Source organism: Aethalodelphis obliquidens, unplaced genomic scaffold, assembly GCF_003676395.1.
Source record: "Aethalodelphis obliquidens isolate GAN/ISIS:26980383/991018 unplaced genomic scaffold, ASM367639v1 scaffold61, whole genome shotgun sequence".
Lineage (NCBI taxonomy): Eukaryota > Metazoa > Chordata > Mammalia > Artiodactyla > Delphinidae > Aethalodelphis > Aethalodelphis obliquidens.
The window spans coordinates 5,148,855-5,171,372 of record NW_020838005.1 but is presented as its reverse complement, the minus strand read 5'-3'; the positions used below and the strand labels follow the sequence as shown (position 1 = coordinate 5,171,372).

The 22,518-nt window shown below is 41.8% G+C and overlaps 1 protein-coding gene across 5 annotated transcripts in view; it reads left to right on the top strand.

Annotated features, from left to right (window-relative positions):
• The window catches only part of INTS9 (integrator complex subunit 9), a 111,457-nt gene that overhangs the window by 36,857 nt on the left and 52,082 nt on the right, over nucleotides 1-22,518 (top strand). For all 5 annotated transcript variants that reach the window (XM_027088085.1, XM_027088084.1, XM_027088088.1 and 2 more), the window contains exons 3-6: nucleotides 2,472-2,532; nucleotides 6,242-6,304; nucleotides 10,024-10,163; nucleotides 12,135-12,221. In XM_027088085.1, coding sequence (XP_026943886.1) covers nucleotides 2,472-2,532; nucleotides 6,242-6,304; nucleotides 10,024-10,163; nucleotides 12,135-12,221 — 351 coding nt within the window. The remainder of the gene's footprint in view (nucleotides 1-2,471; nucleotides 2,533-6,241; nucleotides 6,305-10,023; nucleotides 10,164-12,134; nucleotides 12,222-22,518) is intronic.

Below are 22,518 nucleotides of genomic sequence, written 5' to 3'. Positions count from 1 at the left end.
CCTAACCCCTCAGGAGGACAGGCGCGTTTTGCTCATGGTCGTATCACCAGCAGCTGAGTGCTCGACACATAAATCAAGATTCATTAATGAATGAGTGAAGATGAATACCTTATCCTCCTTCAGTACTTCACCAAATGATGAGGTTGTTTCCTGTCCCTCTTTCTGGAAAATCGCCCTCTGTCTTCACCTCGTAACTCCTGTTCCCTCTCAGATTTTGTAATCATTAGGAACAAAGTAATAAATCTCTTCCTCTTTGGTAGCTTAAAGTTTGCTAACTCTTCATGGTTTAGTCATTAACTTGTTGGTCCCCAGTAACAAAATACTTTCATCTCTGTAGTCAGCATCCATTTGCCATCTGATGACGCATTTGTGTGCCCCTTTATCATTGGCACTGTTGTTATAACATGGTCTTGCTCTCCTTTGAGCATTCAGTACCATCTACTAGCAATTTCTTAAATCCAGAATAACTACAGATACTTCATAGAAGGCTTTGACGTTATAAAAAAATGTTTAGCAAGAGTTAAAACCACAATACCTGAAATTTTTACTTAAAAAAAATTTTTTTTATAAGCAGTGTACCATTTCTTCTTTTGTTTTTTAATTTTGCTGCACCAGGTCTTAGTTGTGGCACGCGGGATCTTTTTTTTTCAGTTTTAGCATGCAGGCTGTTAGTTGCAGCATGCGGGATCTAGTTCCCTGACCAGGGATCAAACCTGGGCCCCCTACATTGGGAGTGCAGAGTCTTAACCACTGGACCACCAGGGAAGTCCCATAAGCAGTGTACCATTTCTAATCACTTGATGAGGACAAAACTAATTGAATCAGTCATCTGTAATTTGGAGGTTGACTTGTGTGTATCTGATGGAGAACAGACAGGATGCATGTCCTTTGATCCAGTTCTCTTTGTAAAGGGAAGTGGATATTTACAACTTCTTTTAGAGAGTTAGTGTGCATGAAATGAGAACAGTATTCGGATTGTCTTGTCATTACACTTTTATTAGAATGCTTGGTTATTTAATCTGATCTGGTAGTAAATAATATTTTTTAAGAAGTAAGAAGTCTGTAAGTGAAGGTATATATGTGACTGAAATGAGATGGGAATTAAACAGCTAATGGTAATAGAGTTTTTTTCTGGGAAAGCTCCCAGAGTTTTAAAAAAAGTTTTTCAGGTGTAATTTATGCCAACCAAACTTGATTCTCATTCTCAAGAATGAAATCCAAAAATTCTCACTTTTTGATTAATAAAGGGAAAATGTAAACAGAGAATCTAGGCAAGGGGTATGCGGGACATCATTGTACTTACATTCTTACAGCTTTTCTATGAGCTAGTAATTATGTCAAAATTAAAAGTTACCCCTTAAATTCTCACTTTTTTTCTAAAATTAGATGCATGTATATTTTATTCAGGTTTTTAATCTTTCCTAGAAGATTGACAAATATTCACATATCTATGTTTCAATTTGACTTTCGTACCTACCACCTAATTACAAAGTCAGAATTTGATAAACTTATTTTAGAGAGAGGATCCAGTACTATACGTTAACTTGGTTTCTGATTATAGAGTCTTTTAGTCCCACGCCCATACTTTGCCTTTAATTTTTACTTCACAGACTAATTTTGTGTTGAAGTGCTAAATCCTTCTGCCATCCAACTTGTACTTCTGTGTGCTTTTCTTCATATATCACCTTGATCGTTAAGTTTTTCTTTTTACCAGCATTTTTTTTTCTCCTGAGTTGTTTGCATTTTCAACCTCCAGTATTGGTCAACCAATAGCACACAGTTAAATCCTGAGCTTACCAGAGTGAATGATTTCTGATTCAGACTTCTTTAATGTAATGTATATGTGAAATTAACCTCACCTTCTAGAAATTACTCACTTAGGTATGTATTTCATAACGCTTAGGAAAACTAGCTTCATTTTCCAGAACTGGAAACTCAAGCCGCAGGTAACAAGTTGACTAATTCATTTATAAGCAATGAATCCAGAAGGTGGACTCAAGCAGAATTCAGGTTTTTATTTGTGGTGAATTCTGGCTGGTAGGCAGCTTAAGTGCTCTTGTCAGACACCTGACCCCTCTGAGTCTGTTTTGTCATCCACAATATAATGGTCCCATTCGGCCTTCCCCTCAGGCTTGTTGTCAAACACAAGCAAGGTGAAGTCGGGGCCAGTGATGGGAAAACTGTACAATGCTCTAGTGTCTTATCATTCTTTTTTCTCTTTATTATTCTGCATAGCATTCTTTTAATTTTCCCAATTTAGTGCAAAACTATTTGGCTTTTTAATGTTCCACTGCCACTAATTCTTAAGCTTGATACCACATGGTTATTTTTCGTCTTTTTGATTAGTATTTTGGGTAGGCATTGCTGCCAGTAATTTCAAACTGTTTTTCACTTTATGGAGCCAGTACAGTCACCGTGAAATCACTGAGGATTATAATCTATTTAGGATAATTTAATCTTTTGTTTTGCAGTCCCAGGCTGTCTAATCTTCCTGGCTGGTCCCTAAAGGATGGAAATGCTTTCTTGGACAAGGTAATGATTAGCTGAAGTGTATCTACACCCACTGGAAAGCCATCTTGTCATACCGGAGCCACCCGATAATAATGTGACTGATGGGCTCATTATTTCCCCTGTGTCTTCTCCCTGAAAAATCCCATGTAAAGTCTTCAGTACTTGGTAATTATTGTTTTTAAGAGCCTTTTAAGGAGTCTCAGTGTTCAGCTACAGATCCAGTTTTCTCATGTGTAAAATCTAAGAACTTCTGCTGCAAATACATTTTACCACCACAAAAAGAAAACTATTATTTTTAGAATTGCAATGAGAGTTTCAGTGGTGATGCTTATTAGAGAATTCCATCTAGCTCGTTTCTTCTTTTTTTTTTTTTTTAAAGATTTTCTTTTGATGTGGACCATCCCCAAAGTCTCTATTGAATTTGTTACAATACTGCCTTTTCTTGGTTTTTTGGCCCCGAGGCATGCGGGATCCCAGCTCCCTGACCAGGGACCAAACCGCACCGCCCCCCATCAGAAGGTGAAGTCCCAACCACTGGACCACCAGGGAAGTCCCTAGCTCATTTCATTTTGAGGCTGTACTGACTCTCCACCTGTAAGGAGTGAACTTTTTTTTTTTTTTTAATAACTTTAAAATCCCCCCAGACATTGTGAGTTTTAAACTGCTCTGTCAGGGGTCAAATCAGCTAGGGCTTTGTAAAAAGTCTGAGTCTTATTCTTTGGGTGATAAGAGGCCACCAAAGGTTGCAGCGGGCAGTGTCTTCCTCTGCTCAGACCGCTTTGGCTGCCATGTGGAGAACAGACTGAGGAGCTGAGTGTTTAACTGCCGGGCAGTGTGCTCTTGGGGGAGTGGGAGGGAAGCATGTTTTCAGGTAAATATGAACAAAGGGCCTTCCAGACTATGATCTGTGATCCTGGTATCCTGGAGTGGACACTCCTATAGGTTGTGAGAAAACAACATAGTTCTGAGGAATCTAGGATTTGGGGTCCTATTATGACTTTAATCACTAACTAGGCCTAAAGTAAATGACTCAAATTACTTTTTTTTTCAAGGCTATTAAATTTTTAACATTAGATTATCTTCACAATAATTCCTTCCTCAGATCAGTTTTTAGGCATTTAACATATACGTGAGAGACCAGAGATACAAAAAAAATGTTAAAACTATAATCTAGTCAAATTTTCTCCTGAAAAAAAATCAGAGGGTAAAGGAAGATTAAAAACTGTCAAGCTTATCCATGCCATTCTTAGGCCTCCAAATCATTCTTCCTCTCCCCAGTTTCAGAATTGAAAGACTGAATAAGTGTAAGGATCCTTAAAATGATTCATCTGAATTGAATAAGGCATTTCCTTCTTGTAATTGGTATTGTTAAATAAAGAGGTGCTCTTTTTACAGAATTAACTCCTGTACCTACACCCCAACCTCGAGTGCAAGCCAAATGCATGATTTGAAACCAGATTTCCCTCATAGCTAACTGTAAAAATTATGTGACAATCAAGAATCTGTGCACTTGATGAAATTTCAGCCTAACTCTCTGCTGGCTGTAAATCATTGTTCCCTGAGAAAGGCTCAGAAGCATCCCATTACCTGTGCATTGTGAGCAAAATGACTTGCATGTCTGTGTGGGAGCATTTCATTAGGAGGGAGTGGTGAATAAAATAGAGTAACATTGTAAGTGCGTGGAATGGCAAATATGCTGCTCCAGGCCAGGAAGGATGGGAGCCTCAGAGGAGGCTCTGTCATGTGAGGTACACATACCCTGGTACATGGCAATATGGCGAAGAAGATTACATAGTCAATTTAAGGCCAGGCAGCGCTTATAAATTTCCCATGATTTGTCTTTAATCATTTTTTACCTCATCCTAAGGGAGCTGGGAGTCTTCTTCCATTAAACATAATTGCTCATTTGTTTTTAGCTGGCAGGTACATTGTAATTAAGAATGGTTTTCAGGGCTTCCCTGGTGGCATAGTGGTTGAGAGTCCGCCTGCCGATGCAGGGGACACGGGTTCGTGCCCCGGTCCGGGAGGATCCCACATGCCGCGGAGCGGCTGGGCCCCTGAGCCATGGCCGCTGAGCCTGCGCGTCCGGAGCCTGTGCTCCGCAACGGGAGAGACCACAACAGTGAGAGGCCCGCGTACTGCAGAGAAAAGGAAAAGGAAAGAAAAAAAAAGAATGGTTTTCAGTCTCTTTTTGGCTCAGCGCTCTACTGGTTAAATGGTACTCATATAAGGAGAGGAACCAGAGTTTACAGTGGAAGGCAAGGGGAGGAAGTATTCTATCAAGGTTCTGATAGGAGACTTGTAAAATTCAAAAGGAAAATAACATACAGTTAATACCTTATTTTCAGGTAAAGATTGAGAGTAAAATCATTGAGACTCCAGTATATAAATATAGGTACATATATATGAATATATAGAAATTTATGTTTGGTGACAAATGAAAACACAATGGAACAAAGTTCTAACAGTATTTTTCTCTTTCCAGAAAGAGGAAACTGTCAACCAAAATCTATCTTTTAGTGGTTTCATTATAGAGTGATAGATAGCTTTAACTTTGGAGCAAAAATTCCTGCATAGAGTTCAGTATAAAGTGTCATCAAGGGAAGGCAGCAACTCTGGTGGCCTCCTGGGGGCATTGTAGCAGACTCTGTTGGTGGCCCACTCCTGTCTCTTCAGTGTCCTATGTCATAAATGCAGCTGCCAATACCTGTATGGCTTTGCCTGACAGTTTTTTCCTAAAGCTGCCCCAAATGCACGAGTTGCTATATAAATATCCCAGGTCCCTTGCCCCTGAGTGGAATAACTCCCAGGTATATGTTTGATACTATTTCTTAGAGTTTCCCCATGGGAGTGACTCCCTGTTGCCCACAGTGGTATGTAGCTCTGTAACATATTCGTTATTGGTCACCTGCTTTTCCCTTTATTTATCACTTGCCCTTCCTCCTGCTGGGTTTTTTGTTGTTCGTTTGTTTGTTTGTTTTTAGCACCTCCCTTATAAGCTTTCACACACCCTTTCTCAGGATCTGTTTGTGAACGAATCCAAAGTAAGACAGGCACATTAAATACTGTAGGTCACGGGCAGAGTGGGAGCTGCACTAAATTCTCTCTCTTTATAAGTACACTTTTTTCTTTTGAATGGTGGTGGTGGTGGTTTAATCCCTACCCTGTACTCTTCATCTCCCTCCTTATTTGCCCCTCAAACCTTGGTAGGAGGAGAAAGGGGCTCTAAATCATTTGTCTATGCCCTGGACTCCTAACCTAATTGCAGAACAAAATCGCTGGAGGTGCTTGTTATAAACACAGATTCCATGGCCTCATCCTTAGTTTCTCATCCCTTAGATCTTAGGTAGGGCCCAGGAATCTACTTCCATCAGTGTTCCAGATCATTCTGGTATTGCTGGTATGGTCCATCTAACAATTATTTGGAAAGCTTTGGGTCATGAGTTATGGAAGCAGCATGTGTCCACACATGGCTTCCTTGAAGAGGCATCAAGAAATGTGCATTCAAGTCCTGAGTCAGCCACCAGCCAGCATTTTTTTAATCCTAAATAAAACATTTAGCCTCCCTGAGCTTAAACAATGAACAGTTGGCCTAAATAAGCTTCCAGCTTCCCTCCAACTCCAGCAATCTGTGATATTTCATGGAAAGTTTGGTTTGGGGATGAAATTTCTTTGGCGCTGTATCTATTGGATATTACTTCCTAGAATTTTTTCTTTTCATGTCTTTTAGGAGCTAAAGGAGTGCTCAGGTCATGTATTTGTGGATTCTGTGCCCGAATTCTGCCTACCAGAGGTAAGATTAAAGTGAATCTTGTTGTAGAAACAAAGCATTTCTTATCATCTCTCAAACTGAAATCAGGAAATAATTTTCAGGGGCTTAGCTTCCTGTTTTCAAATTGAAATGGATCTGTTATTCTAGGCACTTTGTTTTACAGCTAAAATATCATTTAGGAGCTTTTTATATTGTCTGTAAATCACTGAAGTCACTCTCTTCTTCCCGTCCCTAGCTTTTTCTATAATCCACATTGACAGTCACACTGGAGCATAGTTTTGAGCAAGGTAAAGAAATATCTCAAGCCTTTTAATTTTGTAATTACAGTCATCCCTCGGTATCTGCAGGGGATTGGTTCCTGTGGATACCAAAATCCACGGATACTCAAGCACTTTATATAAAATGATGGAGTGCAATGAATAGAGGTTTCACAGCCACAGATACAGAAGGCCGACTGGATAATGCCTGTGTCTTAGGTTAGCCATACATTTTCTAGTCTTGGGTAATTGGGAGTTGCTGTTATCTAGCCAGTATAGTAAACTGTAAAAATTCTTGCTGACTTGAAATGACATATGGAATATTGCTTGAAATTCATGGATTCTGAACTGAGTCATGGATATCTGTCGCTTACGTATTATCATCACAGTGAGACTTGTTATAAGTGTTTGAGTCCAGTTTCATTGTTTTAAAGGAAACAAAGATCAGTTTGCATTAGTCTTAAAGGAAACTAATCTCAGCTGACAGGCCTAATCCCCAGAGTGGCCTAGATGGAGTTCTTAGCTCACAGATGAAGTATAGGGAAGCCAGTAGCCAGTCCAGGGTTCCTGAGGAAATCAATAAGAAGCTACCATTCTATTCTTTCCGTGTGCCCAGGGGATGTCAGTGCCTGTCGAAAATACTTTCACATTTCAGTGCCAGAGAAAAAAGAAATTGGGAGTGCTGTGTCCCTTATTTTTGTCCTTTCTTCCTCTCTCTCCTTCCATTTCTACAACTTCCTTTGATATCCTTTAGATAAACTTTTTTTTTTTCTCTTTTTGAAGTAGGTGATGTGCCCTTTTAGGACACCAGAGTGAAAGAGAGGAAGAAAAACAAAGAAGGACGTGGTAATTGAAATTGGCAAATAAGGGAGAGTTTGAGGTAAACTAGTAGGAACAAGTGTGAAGGTAGACAGTTATTGAAAATCCTGAGCTCTCCCTAACTGCTAATAAAATCTTTTTCGTGATCTTCATTTGTCATTTAGGAGTTGGTGGGGCAGTTCCCCATCTGTTCAAAGATTCCTAATCGTAGGTGCTACATTTATTGTCAGTTTACTGCCTGTGGCACTGACTGCTGCAGCCTTCAGCTTGTGGCCCTCAGTGGAGGATACCTGGCTTGGAGCTCTGGTGACTTTCTGACTTGCTCCATCAACTACTAAGCTTTGAAATGAAACAGTCACCGTTTCACAGTTCACCTTTGCCAAGCTAAAGCAGCACTGTTATATTTAGGGTTCTAAAGCCATATAGGTTTTTTCAACTAGTGTCATAATTTGTGGTTTATGACAAGTTATTAGTAGTCACTATTTTAAGGGAAACCAGGGCATTGTATGATCAGGAGAAAATATGAGAGTTGTTGAATTAGGAGAGAGGGACTTACTACGCTGTCCAATCTTGGCTGACTTGTGGCTGAGCCAGGCAGAACTGAAGTCCCAGTCCTCATGGAATTTATAATCTAGTGCAGCTACCTTAAATATCTTTGTATTCCCCCAAAGTCTACACTGTAGACTGTGCATAAAGTCTAGGACAGTATAGTAAGCAACCAATAAATTATGATTGTTTTGACCCAATTCATGGTCTGTAGAACCCAAGTGTCTGTATATAAAAGTTTAAAATTAAAATAGTCTTTATGGGATTTCACTGAGTGAAAGTATGCAAGTAAACATATAGATGTGAATATATAAACATAGTTTGGGTGTTAAATTTATTTCTCAGGGGAAAATTTTTTATGTAGGCACTCTTGATATATATACAAGCAGAAAATACATATATATATATATATTTTTTTTTTTCTCCCCAGCTGTCCTCACCAAATTTCTTACCATTCTAGACTCTATGGGTTGTTTCTTAAATAGTAAAGAGAAATTTCTAATATTCCTACCCAGTTTCTGTATAGGTAGAAGGAAGGTAGGGATGCTTTTGGGTTTTACTGTTGCTTCAACTCTTCTTCCCTTGTTTTCTTCTGGATGTATCACTCTGCTACTATGTCTTAATCTTCTCATTTGTTTAAAAATGCTTCTAGAGAGTTGGTGGGGAATAGGAGCAGCAGGATGTCCCATGACCCTTTGTTATGTGAGGATATTGTCTTGGAAGTGCAGTACACAGCATGGAGTTAAGTTATGTCCTTAGACATTTTATTCACACAGATTGCCATTGCCCCGGTGGTGAGCAGCTTCTGACCTCTAATCTCCACGCTGTCCTCAGGAGCTGATTATGCCTTGGCTTTATTAAATCAACTTACTTTACACATAAAGTCACCAACCAGAAGATACCCACAGCCAAAATGGCACACTGTCTCTGTTATTTGCAAAGAGGGCACAGACATCTTTGTTACTTCTACTCCGTGGGGGACATAGTAGCTCTGTGACCCGTTCTGCTAACTAAAACTCTCTCTTGAGTTACCCCGTGCTGTCCGTACTGTACCATACAGTTTCCACGGGGTAAGTTCCGTGAGGGAGAGCTCAGAGACTAAGATGATGTCTCTGAACCGCTGCATCTCACTTTTCTCCACAGAGGGTGGTGCTTATAACGATGCAGTCCTCCAACAACAGTGCGCCAAGGCCTGTTATGTCCTGGCTACCACAGCGGGGAGGGGACAGAGCTGAGTCACACGGGATTCTTGGGCTCAGAGACATTCAGTTTTGGGGGGACAAAATGATAACTTTGAGCTGCCTGCCTTTGTACAGAATAATAACTGCCACGAGAGGGATATTCATAAAGTGCCTTGACAGTTCAGAGGAAGAAGTGGTTTCTTTCGTCTGGGCAAATAAGGAAGGCTTAGTGGGAGAAGAGAATTGAGCCTTAAAAGGCAGGTAGGACTTAAATTTATGGAAAAAAAGTTCCGTTCTACTAAAAGAGTTTTCATAAAAATTTACCAAACATGGGTAGCATTTTTTTCTCACCTGCCAACCTGTCTTTTCCCTTTTCACATGACCTTAATAATGGAGTGAAGGGTAGAGCGGGGGTTGTGATTAGGGTAGAACACAAGAGTATAACCTCCTCTTATGACTCTGCCACTACGTTTGCGGGGGGCTCTATACCCAACACTAGTGGTCAGAAGTTACTCCAAAAACAGTTGCCTCCCACATTTGACTTCTGAAGAGCTGGTTTCTGTGTGCCTCTCCCTCACGGCTGATACTGTGCTGTCTGCTTCGTGTTACGTGGTTCCCCCTGCCAGGCAGCAGCTGCTGAAGTGTCCTGTTGTCGTTCATCCTCACACGTCTGACTCGGAGAACTCTGTTTTAGTAAAATCAGAGCACCTCTGGCGGACGGGCTGCACTCTCATCAGTAGCCATCCTGTCCTGCCGCGTAATGTCAACATTAGGAAATATCCTAAAAGGAGAGAGTAGAAGTGTTGCAGGAAAGGCATCATTATTCTGTAGTACCAAAGCCACTCCTCTGCATTCTGGCAACATCATTTTTCAGTCCCATCACGTTGATCTATGTGCCCCGCACAGATATCTATCATTCCCTCCCCTTTCTTTTCAGACCGAGCTAATAGATCTGTCTACGGTAGATGTGATCCTCATCTCTAACTATCACTGCATGATGGCTCTGCCCTACATCACTGAGCACACGGGGTTCACAGGCACGGTGTATGCTACAGAGCCCTCCGTTCAGATCGGCAGGTGAGAGCATTTCTTCTTGTGCCATTAGAGAGTGGCTGGCGAGCTCCTCCCTTCAGTGGTGACCGTTAATAGAGTGTTGTGCGAGGTGGGATTGTTATTTCCCTCTGAGCAGCTGACCCAGAGAACAGGCACGAATAGACAACTCTCCAGATAAAACAAATGTTCTTTGGAGTTGCCTAGAGACTGATGCTGCGCGTAATGGTCGTTAGTCTTTTTTAGAAAAACGGGAACAGGGAGTTTGCAGAGACAGCTCCTCTGTGCAGATGATACTAATTAGGGGAAGTATCATTCAGTAGGATGCCACCAGGATGCAGTGCAGAGAGCTTCGGGAGAGAAAGGAACACAGCATATTTAAGAAAAGAGGAAGAAATTTTACTACTTTGCTTTCAAAATTTCCCCCCTCTCATGGTTTAGTGCAGACTATAAATGGGGACGGCTTGTAGAAAACAGGGTAATTAGATGGTTACGTTGTCTGTACTGTTGACATAGTGAAACTCGGGACTGTATGGAATAAAAACCTCAGAGCCTTTCTTTGACTCTGAGAACGCTGTGCTGTCTCTTCCCCTGCCCCTCCCAAGCCTCCATGGGACAGATGGTTGTTTCAAGTAACCATAGCATCATTTAGTGAGAAGAAAATTACCCCAGAAGAAAAGAATTGTGTTGAAGCAAACAAAGAAGTATGGTATAAGGTAATACTATCAAGACCCGAAATATGGGATCTAAGTGCTTTGGGTTCTAGAATCTGACTGAAGTCCAATACGATGGAATTACCAGAAATGAAACAAAATATGTCCTTGTTTTTGTGTCAAACCATATTACCTGCGGTGTGTACAGAAAAACATAAAGGATCTGAGGAAGAGACATTGTAGGAAAGTAAAGCACTCAAGGTGATTTAACAGTTTTGGTGAGAGGACAAGCTGAAAACATTAGATTCTAGTCTGAAAAAGTTAAAGCCTGAGGATGGACATACCAGACAGTTCTCCAGAAAGTTACAGCCAGAACAATAATGAGCCTGGATCCCGGATCTTAGAGTGCTGGAACTGGTACTGCTCCTTCAAGATGAAAGACAATTTAAAAAAAAAAAAATGAAAGACGATGATAGTGTTAGGAATAAGTAAATAAGTGGAAATGAAGGTGTTCGGCATTCAAATGCTAATAAATTTATGGCTTGCCATGTCTGTGTGTTTATTGGGAGAGGATTTAAGTCAATGTGGAACATCTGTACTGGATTATGTAGGGGATTCAAGATGTTGAAAGTCTATTTCTAGCTTTTTGGTCGTCCCCTAGCCATCCAGGGCCCCATCAGTGCTCTGTTCCCATGTATTCCTCAGAGCATGGGATCATCGATCCAGTTGAGTGAGGCATCTCTTAGATTCCCTGAGTTGTGATTCTGTGGTGATCCAGCTTGTGATCTGCAGAGCCTGTCCTCTGGCAGGTCCTTGAGTTAGAGTTTTAGGATTAGGCCTTCGAGTATTCTTCCATGTGGAATTTTGTTAATTCCTAAAATGTATATGAAGCAAACTTATTTTACCAGTTTAAAATGTCCATTTAATATTGTCATTAAAAAAAATCCTACCCCCACCTCTGCTGCCACCAAAATCAGGTACTTCATGCTCATTTAACTATTTGTCCTTTTGTGTTTTTAATTACCTAAATAAATAAAGGCAGAGGTCTTAAGAGTGTGAGTTAAACCATAGGCTTATATATTTCATTGTTTAGAGACAAGAAGCACACCAGGCTTATGAATTAAATCATTTACATTCAGAATTTTTAACGTGAAAATTCAACGCAAAGGGTAGGTTTTTGTTCAACTTTATGTAAAATGGTGCCCACGTTTATGTGCAGCAGAGAGAGGAAAGACGACTGGGGAGGGCAGGCAGGCAAGCCCGCTTCTCTTGGCTACAGTGTTAAGAGTGCCATGTTTTTCTGATTCCTTTTTGAGTGTTCATCACTTTCTTTGTTTAAACTCAGGCTTCTCATGGAAGAGTTGGTGAACTTCATTGAACGCGTGCCCAAGGCTCAGTCTGCCTCCTTGTGGAAGAACAAGGATATTCAGCGGTAAGCAGCAGGCCGTCTACCCACCATGGCAGTAGAGCTGGGGGCTTTGCAGAACAGTCTCAAATGTTAACCGTATTTTCTGCTCAAACGTTTATACTGTTAGAATTAAGATTCCCCTTTCCCTGTGTTATGGAAGGGTTGTGTTTGATTCAACCGTCATATTTGACAGGCAACCATACCATATGCAAGGTAGTATGCTAGGTCTGGGAGGTTTTTGGGGTTTTTTTTTGCAGTACTCGGGCCTCTCACTGTTGTGGCCTCTCCCGTTGTGGAGCACAGGCTCCGGACGCACAGGCTCAGCGGCCATGGCTCACGGGCCCAGCCGCTCCGCGGCATGTGGGATCTTCCCGGACCGGGGCACGAACCCGTGTCCCCTGCATCGGCAGGCGGACTCTCAACCACTGCGCCACCAGGGATGCCCTGGGAGTTTTTAAAAATAAGTAAAACAGTTGGCTGTCTCTATGAGGTGCTGAGGGGTTAATGGGAAATCGGACAATTAAACAGCTAAATTACAGTCTTGGGTGGCATGTGTTATAAGAGATGCCTGGTCACAATGCTGTAGGCACTCAGAAAATGAAGAACTTTCTCTGCTTAGGGAACTGAGGAGGACATTCCTTAGGAGATGACAATTAAGGTGGGTCTCAGAGGAAGGAAAGGACTTTTCCTGATAGAAAGGGTCGTAAAGTGGGGTCCAGGCACAGCACCGTAGGATATAGTATATTAGGGAACAGTGAGAAGTTCACGGTGGGTTAGAATTAGCTGAGTAAAGAGGTGAAAGGCGAAACCAGACAGGGACATTGGAGCAAGATAATGAAGCGTCTGCTGTGTCAAGATGGAACTTTTTATTATTGAGAGCAGGAAGCCCATCAGGGGAGGTTGACAAGGCGGTGAATGACGTGATCGCATATTTTTTTAGGGGAAGTAACCCTGGAAGCATAAGAGAGGATGGATGGGGGTGCAGAGATGGGGGCGGGAAGCCCAGCGGCAGAGCTGATTCAGAAACCAAGGCGAGAGAACAAAGGCCTGGGCTAAGGCTGTAGATGATGAGGTGAAGTAAGTAGAAATGCAGTAGAGGAGGCGGGAGGCAGCTTGATTCTACTTCCACTCTCATATTTGATCGGCAGCAGAGGACACGAGTCAGCCCTAACATACTGCAGTTGGTCCAGCCCTGCCAACTGCTGCCCTCACCTCCCGGCACCGCAGCCCCAGCCATCCAGGCCTGGCGTCCAGAGTCTGGAGTAAAAGCCCGTCTGTGACTTCTTAGGTCACGTGTGTTCCTTACACTCCTACCCAAGTCCACTCTTCTCCAGCTACCTCGCCACTGGGTTCTCTTTCCCTCTAGGTCTGTGATTTGTTTGCCATCTACTTAACTAAACTTTAGAATGTCTTGGCTTTTGTGACATTCTTTCTACAAGGATATGAATATGTAGCTAGGAGAATATGCTGTGGTTTTTATACTGTAACTGTCTCAGAGTTTGAGCACGTGAGTCTCCTCCTTTATGCATTCCTTTTTGTACGTGTTATTTATTTTATTTAACTTATGTAGCACTTGTTATGTGCCAGACACTCTTCTCAGTGCTTTATTTAATTCACTTAGTTCTTTAACGTTATCATTTTACAGAAGAGAAAACAGTCACAGAGAGGTTAAGTAAGTTATTCAAGGTCAGCCAACTAGTGGGCAGTAGGATTTGGATTCAAACCCAGGCAGCTGGGCTAGTCTGGTTCCAGAGTCCGTGCCCTTAACGCCTGTGCTGGGCTGCTTCTCAGCCACATACAGGCTTCTCACGGGCATGTGAGCCCCCTCTCATGTGAGGGAAGAAGTAACATAACTGTGCACATTTTCTCCTGTGTTTTATGGATCTTCTTGTTTCTCTGTTTCCTTGACTGGGGATATGGTGTCTGTCTGGCTTCTCATTAGGAAACGCCTTCTGGACACGCACTTGTCTGAGTCTTCTCTGTACACATGGATGGCTTCCTTGATCTGTCCGCCCACCCACTCGGTGCAGGTCCCCTCCTGTCCTCGTTGTGCGTGCTTATTCTCAGCTCCCTTCCTCCTGCCCACTGCATGCCTCCTTCCCCTTTTCTCCCTCTCCCACGTGCCCACTGGCCCACATTCAACTCACTTCTCTCCATCTCCCTCCTTAGAAACCTGAGGACTTTGTTTTCTTTCCCTGTGGAACACGTACATCTTGGCTTCCCTCACTTCCTCCTTTTAAATTTATACCCTTAAATATTCTGCTACAAATAATTTTGGCACACCAGAAATGATGTTCAAAGGTCACTGTTTCCTGAATCCCAAACCCTGGGCTAAGTCTTAAGGAAGTCCAAGTCCTTATTTTGCCTTTTTTTTCTGTGACCTTGGGCAGAGTCCTTGGCAGTTTTCTTTGCTTCCCATTCTTTGTAAAATACAAGATAACTGGCTCACCAGAAAAAGGGCCATCATATATTAGGGAAAAAGGTGAGTTGAACTTGAAGGAGCAGGGGACTAGGGAGGGGGCCAGAAAGTTATTTCCTAAGGTGCTTAGGAAATCGCCCTTTTTAACAAAGGTGCTAGTTGAAATAAAACCTTGAATTTGGGGCTTCCCTGGTGGCGCGGTGGTTGGGAGTCCGCCTGCCGATGCAGGGGACACGGGTTCATGCCCCGGTCTGGGAAGATCCCACATGCCGCGGAGCGGCTGGGCCCGTGAGCCATGGCCGCTGAGCCTGTGCGTCCGGAGCCTGTGCTCCGCATTGGGAGAGGCCACAACAGTGAGAGGCCCGCGTACCGCAAAAAAAAAAACCAAAAAAACCTTGAATTTGCTGTCTCGCCACCAGGTGGGCAAAAATCAGAAGCTGTTGAGAGCTAACTTGGTAGAGAAGAAGTTGGGCCAGTCGGAGACCGTATTTCATTACTTCATGCATCCTGACCATAGTTCTGATCCTGGTCAAGCATTTTGTTTTGGCTTTTGAGTGTGAGATGAGCCATAGTTACTGACAGACAAAGAGAAGAGTCTAATTATTGGAAAGATTGTGCTGAGGTGTTAGACAAACCAAGAAAGCTGTGTCCTGTTTTTCTCTTGGAGAAACTCAGCATAAATATTAGAAGTGGTAGAAAAATTTGAGGAGCTATTTTTTAATTGACATCAGATAAGAGAATTCTTTTGAAATATTCACCTAGAATTTAATCTTGGGCCAGAATACTAAAAGTGCTGCATTTGAACATTTATGCTGAAGGATTTACACCACTTTAAAAGTTCCCTCCATCATGAGCTAGTTGATATCAAGTGTCCCAAGATACTGTGACATACTGTATTGAGAAGCACTGCGGTTTTTTGTTTTTGTATGTTTGTTTGTTTTTGCTGTCTAGTACAGTGACTAAGTGATGTGGGCTTTGTCTTCTATTTATTTATTTATTTATTTTTAAATTCCTGCATTCTCCTTGTCCAGTTCCTATAAAATAGGGGTCACAAACTCAGATGCCTCCAGGGGTGAGGAAGGGGTTTATAGGTAAGTACAGGAGTGAGGTGGGCTGCCAGGAATTGTGGACCAGTGACCACACCTCTCTAAAAGGGCAGCTGACACACGGCTTCAGCAGACTTTTGGCCGTATGGGAAAGTGAGCGCATCACTGCCAAATCTTCCCTTTTACTTTTTTTTTTTTTAAAGAAGCTCTAGATCTGGATGTTTTAAATGTGATTTTTTTTTCATCTTTAAAAAATGTTGGCTCTCACGTTAAAGTAAAATTCTGTATGATCCAAGCAAAACGCCTCCATGAGTTGGATTTGAGCCCCCAGGTTTTGACTTATACTTAAACCTTTACAGGCAGTCTCTTGGTTAAATGTCAAGAATTAATGCATCTTAGTAGCTTAAGAATAAGACCAACTAAAAAAAAAAATGAATTAAAATCTTTCAGATTCATTGGTTTCTGACAAATTCCTTTAAATCACAGGAAGTTAGTTTGAATTAGCATTTGATTTAGTATTAGTATGTTTACCAAAAAAAAAAAAAAACCATTACTCTTGCTTTTTGGCAGCTGCCTCACTCCCTGCCTCAGTCGACACTGCTCCCTGAGATTTATTTAGAAGTTAGCCATCCTTCTTCCTCATTTTGACATTGTAGCTTATACTTCTTGAAAAAGAGATTTTTGAAGGGTAGGAAAAGGAGAATGCCTTACAAATTTTCGAGCCTCTGACGTTCCCATACACACTTGAAAATTTAGGTTTTTAATGGGAAAATTTAAAGCACAATATTCCACTGAAGAAACTTACCCAGTCTCTAGTATTGTTAATATAAGGGCAGCATTTTTTGTATAAGACTAGAAATTTACAATTATAATTAAGAATAAATCACTACAGGGTATTGTCATAATCCTCTGACAAGCATTAAGGAGTTATGCATTAATATATTCCTGGCTGAAGTGTTATGGCAGTTTTCAGTACTCAGAGCTTAAAATGTGGGTTTATATCTTTTAGAAGACATAAAATTTTTTTAAAAAGCATATTGTACTTGAAGTTCCTCTGCTCTGACACTCCTTGGGTATTTATAGAGGAATTTATCAGGTCTAACTATGTAGTAGGAAGAAAATTAAAGCTATGGGCTTGGAGGTCAAATAGACTGGTGTTTGAGTTCCTTCCAGATCTGCTTCTTAGCTGCAGAAGTTTATTTCTTCTAGGTTCTGTTTCCTCGTTTATAAAATAGAAATAATATTAGCAACTTCACAAGGTTGTTGTGAGAACTAAATGAGTAATACAAGTAAAGTCCTTAAGACAGTGCCAGGCACACAGTAGGTGCTCAGTAAACACCAACAACCTTTCTCCCTTTAATGATACACTTGGTTCACATAACCCCCTTTCAGTAACCAGCACACGTCTGCCTTCCACAGCCTTATTTATCTTTCAGTGCTACCCTTCCTGACGAGAGCAAAGTAGTATAGTAGAAGGAAGACTGTTTTCCTAATCCCACTGTTGCCTCTAGTTAGCAGTGTCATTCAGATCCTGGGACTCAGTCTTCTTTTCTGTAAAATAGGAGGATTGAATTAAACTATCTCTAAGTTCGCTTATGTTATAGTTTTTAAAGATGCCCTGAAGCAGGTGCTCAGAGAGTGGCAGTACTTTGATGGAGTCGTCACAACTTTGCAGTTCTTCAGCTTTGCACTTCCAGAAACTTAATCATTTCATTTCACTCAGAGTTGATTAGCCTCTGAAGACTGGTTTGGGCTAACTAAACTCCCAGGATACTGACTGAGAAACAAAAATCCCATTTGATTACTTTATCCTGAGATATCTGCGTAGCTCCAGGACTAGGGTGGTTCATCTGTCTAGGACTCTCTGTTCTGGGCAGCAAGTCCACTTAAAGAGATCAAATTATAGGTAAGAGGTTTTTGATGAGCATAAAATTAAAGCAGAGATGGTTTAGCCCCTCTCAAGAATTGTTTCTATCATGCTTCGGTAGCCTGAGCAAATTGCCTTTGTACTTTTGAGAGAGAAATTGATCTAAAACAAAAAAACAGGCATTATAATCTGGTTTCAGTTTAGTATTGAGAAGTGCTTGATCTTCAGGCTTTACTTTTGGTAAATTCCATAAAGATCACTCTGCTAACCCATGTCCACCCCACCCCACTCACATGTATAGTAAGCACACTTCACTGTAATGAGAGGAAAGAAACTTTACTGCTTCTTGTATTCTTTGTATTCTGCTCTTATATTTATTTTGTTCAGTCATTCACTCATCAAACACTTAGAAAAAGCCCAACCAGTGTTTTATTTATAAGCTTTTAAGTGGTCCCTGTGGACCTAAAAGTCCTGCTCTTTTAAGAAAACACATGATGTTGTGCTGGTAGGATGGAAGAAGAGACAGCAGAGCTCTGGCATGATGTCAAGCCCTGGGAAAAAAGTTTATTAAGCACTCAAGTGTGATAAGAACAAAACAAAAAAATGAAATCTTTTAGAAAGTACTTATTAAGCATTTAGACTCTGAGAACTTGACTTTGATAAATTGGAAAGCCAGAAAAAACAGAACTAGTTCCCATTGGGTTTCCTTATCCGACTTATCCTTAATCAGCCAATAATCCTAATGGCTTTGAATGGCTCTGTAAATGCCTCTGTAATTATGGCCTCAAGCATAAGGAGAGTTTTAGGGAAAGCTGAGTTAGACAAGATGTTAGGAGATAGAAGGAAGTAATGAGGAAGTGACTAAATATCTCAAAAGAGTAAAAAAGGTGTTAGCGAAAGAAATTTGGGGGTATAAATAGGAAATTTAGAGGACTTCAGTCTCATTTGTTCATTAACTACCAAGTGCCTGGCATTATAAGTTTTCAGGGAAATGCCCCCCAAAGTTTAAGGCATAGTCCCTGTACCCAAGGAGCTTGTTGAGCAGAGATTACGTACTAAGTGGCAAGACTCAAGCTGGGTTTGGCCGGTTAAGCAGGGTTTGAATGAGGGAAGAGATCGCTCCAAGATAAGAGAACATTGTGGGCAAAAACATAGCAACATGGCATGATTGAGAGGGGACTGGCTTGGTTAAAATTAGCCAGTGCACACCAGGAAGGAGAGAAAAACATTGAAAGCCAACCTTGTACAAAAGAATATTGAAACTTTCTTCTTTTGGAAAAGCCAACAATACATTTGACTAATTCCTCGTTTAAATCTTTTGTCTAGCTGATAGAAAACTTATCAAAATTGTTTGTGAAAACATAGTCACCAAACCTGTGTGATAAAGGAAACCTCTAACATTTCCAAAGAGAGAAATGACAAATAATTAGTTTTAGATCTGAAAGTAGTGTAGTCAGTATATAAGGTACCAGAATAAGATACCCGAAGAATTTAAGCATAGAGTGAAGGGGAGGAATTCATAGGCACTGAATATCATAGATATATAATGTTAATAATATATATTATATATACACATATGTGTGCGTGTGTGTGTGTGTGTGTGATTTCTCATTTGCTGTGGTCTTCAACAGTTTTTGAAGGAAACATTTTACCCTCAGTTTAGGTATATGAAGGGAAAAAAGAGGGTAGGTAAATTATTGAATATTGCAACTAAAGCAACTAAATTAGGTATCAAGACCAACCTTCTACAAATGTTCTGTACAATTAGAGTTTGTAAAAATGTCATTGATGAGACCTGAGAAAAGCCCAGGCTGAGTTGAGGTATTAAAACACTGCCTCTGTACTAGAACATGGCCCAGAACACTTCCTAACTTATTAGTAATTCTGGGTCTCCCACCAGGCTGCCCTTATCTCAGGCTCCACCGGGAGGATCCCATTCTTGGTTCACTCACGCGGTGGTTGGCAGGATTCAGTTCCTCAGGGGTGGTGGGTAGCCGAAGCCTCCCTCGGGTCCCTGTCACATGGGCGTCTCCTCAGAGCGTCTCACCACGTGGCAGCTGGTTTCATCAGAGTGAACAAGAGGGCAAGAGAGAGACTGTGGACGAGCAGGAAGTCTTGGTCTTCTGTAACCTAATCTTGGAAGTGACATCTTGTCACTTTTGTCACAGTCTCTTCACTAGAAGCAAGCCAGTTGGTGCAGCCCACACTCAGCGGGAGGAGCCCAGGCAAGGGGGTGAATATGGGAGGCGGGGAGCCTGGGGAACCCTGTCAGAAGCTGCCTGCCACCGAACCCTAAGCTGAGCAGGTCAGACTTGACACCAGAGTCATTGGGACCTGCTTGGCCTTCCTCTTCCGGCTCACCGGTCTGTTCCTCCCTGGCGTTTTTAGCACCTCGGCGCACACTTACTGGTGCCCTTCAGATAAAACAGACATATGGATCAGCGGAACAGAATAGAGAGCCCAGAAATGAACCCACACACCTATGGCCAGTTAAAGAACGTGGGTCTAATCTAGCTGGTGTGCGACTTATTAGCTCAGCCTCGAGCCAGAGGTGTCTCAGTTGCAGGGCCTTGGCAGAGCTAAGGGCAATTAAAACAAATACAACTGAGATGAAAGATGTGGTTGGGCTGCGTTGTTATTCACCACCCTCCCCACGCTAGCCACTCGCATGATAGCCTTCCAGCTCTGGTGTAAACGCTTCTGCTCCTATCCAGCCCAGAGTAAGAAGTCTTTATTTTTTGTGAGGGGCAGTCCTAGGAAGCCCAAGCCATGGGGCTCCCTGATCTGGAGGAATTTAAAGGAGGAGCTAAAGCAGGGGAGTAATATGGGTTCTTCCTTCAGCCCCTCCAGAGCAGTGCCTGGGCCACTCAAGTTCAGAGTCATTGCTGCTCATCAGAGTAAATCACCTTGGGTGATTTCAGCACAGTCACCTGTACTGAAGTCCACTACAGTATTGTTGGAAAATGCATGTTCTGGGGCCACGATGGCTGTGTATATTGGAGATGGTTGGAGACAGTCCTTACTCAGCATCTGTTCTGTGCCAGACGCTTACGTGCAGTGTATCATTTATCCCTCACAGAACAGCTCTAAAAAGGAAGTGATACTCTCCCTGTTTTACAAACGAGAAGACCGGCTCAGAGGTGAAGAGGCAGTGCTGAGATTTAAATCTAGACAAGTCTGTAAATCCTCCACTTTCCCCATGATGTGCCTCTGAGAGAAACCTCTCCTTCCTCAGAGTGGGTGGCAGAGAGTTGCAGGGGTGCGGAAGGGGAGAGAAGCGGTAGCAGCGGCCCCTGCCAGTAACCTCCTCCAAAGAGAGCTTCTGTGCCACTTCCCTGGCTCTGAGACTCGGGCCATCTTCCCAAAGAGCACAAACGATGTGTACCTGACCTAGACGAGTATCTCAAGACCTGAGAAAAGGTGACAGGTGGTCTAGATTTTAAAGCAGGGGTGTTGTGCACACAAAATATGACGAAGAGGACTGTGGTGGAATGTTACAGGCTTGAGGGAGCCTGGCGCCGCGAGAGCTGTTTATAGCTCAGTATATAGAATGTAGGCCAAGGCAGGACCTCGATAAAGAAGGCCTTATAAAGTCATGCTAAGAGTCTTGGATTTTATCCTGAATGGAATGGTGCACTGTTAAAGTGGAGGAGGGGAGTGTGTGTATGTGTGTATATGTGTAGATTTGCATTTTCAATATATCCTTTAGGCCCTTCTGGGAGTGAAGGCAAGTGTGCAGGCAAGGATGACTCATGGCTTTCCACATCTCTTTTATTGCTTTGTACTGTTGTAAAATTTTTCCTAGACTTAAGTTCCTTGTGAGCACAGGCCTTTATGTTGTACCTGTTAAATCCCTTACAGGACTTAAATTCTATGGCCATAGTCAGGGCTAAGTAAATATTTATTGACTAAATATTGTAAAACCTAAAGCAATTCACTACACATAGGACAGATAAGTGACATAAGAAAATCCTCAGATAAGTGAAATAAGAGAATCTTCACCTGTTTATGCAGAAGGTAAAGAGAAGAGTTGTTGATACTTTGTTGCTGGAGAAACAAAGGTGAAGAGAATTGGAACATCATGATCTGTGTGCTATTTTGGCTAAATCTCTATTCCATGTTTATATGACCAGGAACATGCACTTCACTGGCCATACAACATTGTTACGATTTTTTTCTTCTTCTTGCACAACTCTTTGTTTTCCCTTGAGTTAGTAATTATCTTGTTTGCTTATTTGCTTAGTTTTCTGTGTACATATTACTAATTTATCTCTAACCCCTCCCGCATTTGTCTAAGTCTCTCCTCAGTACGTTCAAACTCGATGGGTGGTCTAACAATTTTACCTTCTTGAAAAGTCGTCTCCCAGAGCCTTCACTCTTGCCCTGCCTGGTGTCAGCTGCTCTTGGGCCTGTGGCATGGCATTCAGTTTAGGACTTTCTCCACTGTGATCCTGAAGATTTCTCGTTCTTCTCTTAGAAGCTCTGTTTTCTGGGCCTTTCTTTTTTTTGTTTACACCTTCATTTTGCAGGGCACATCCTCCAACAACTCCCTGAGAAAGAGCGCATGGGAGGTAAATTGTCTGAGACCCTGCACATCTAAAATGTCTTCATTCTACTCTCACGCTCTGATAGAAATGTGAGTTAGATATAGTTTTCTCATAGAATTTTGAAAGCATTGCTCTGTTTTCTTCTGTCTTCCAGAAATGCTGTTGAAAAGTCCAATGCTATTGAGTCTACATCTTCGATATGTATCCTGTTTATCTCTCTGTGGACTTTTAGAATCTTCTCTTGTTCTTAAAGTTTATGATGATGTCTCAAACCTAAAGACAGTTTACGTTCATGTGTTGAGCTTAGTGGGCCCTTTCAATCTAGAACAGTGGTGGCAACTATGGCCAAGTCTCTGTTTTATGGCCACATCTGGCCTGCCAATGTTTCTATAAATAAAGTTTTATTGGCACACAGCCAAAGATTTATTTGTCTGTTTTCTTT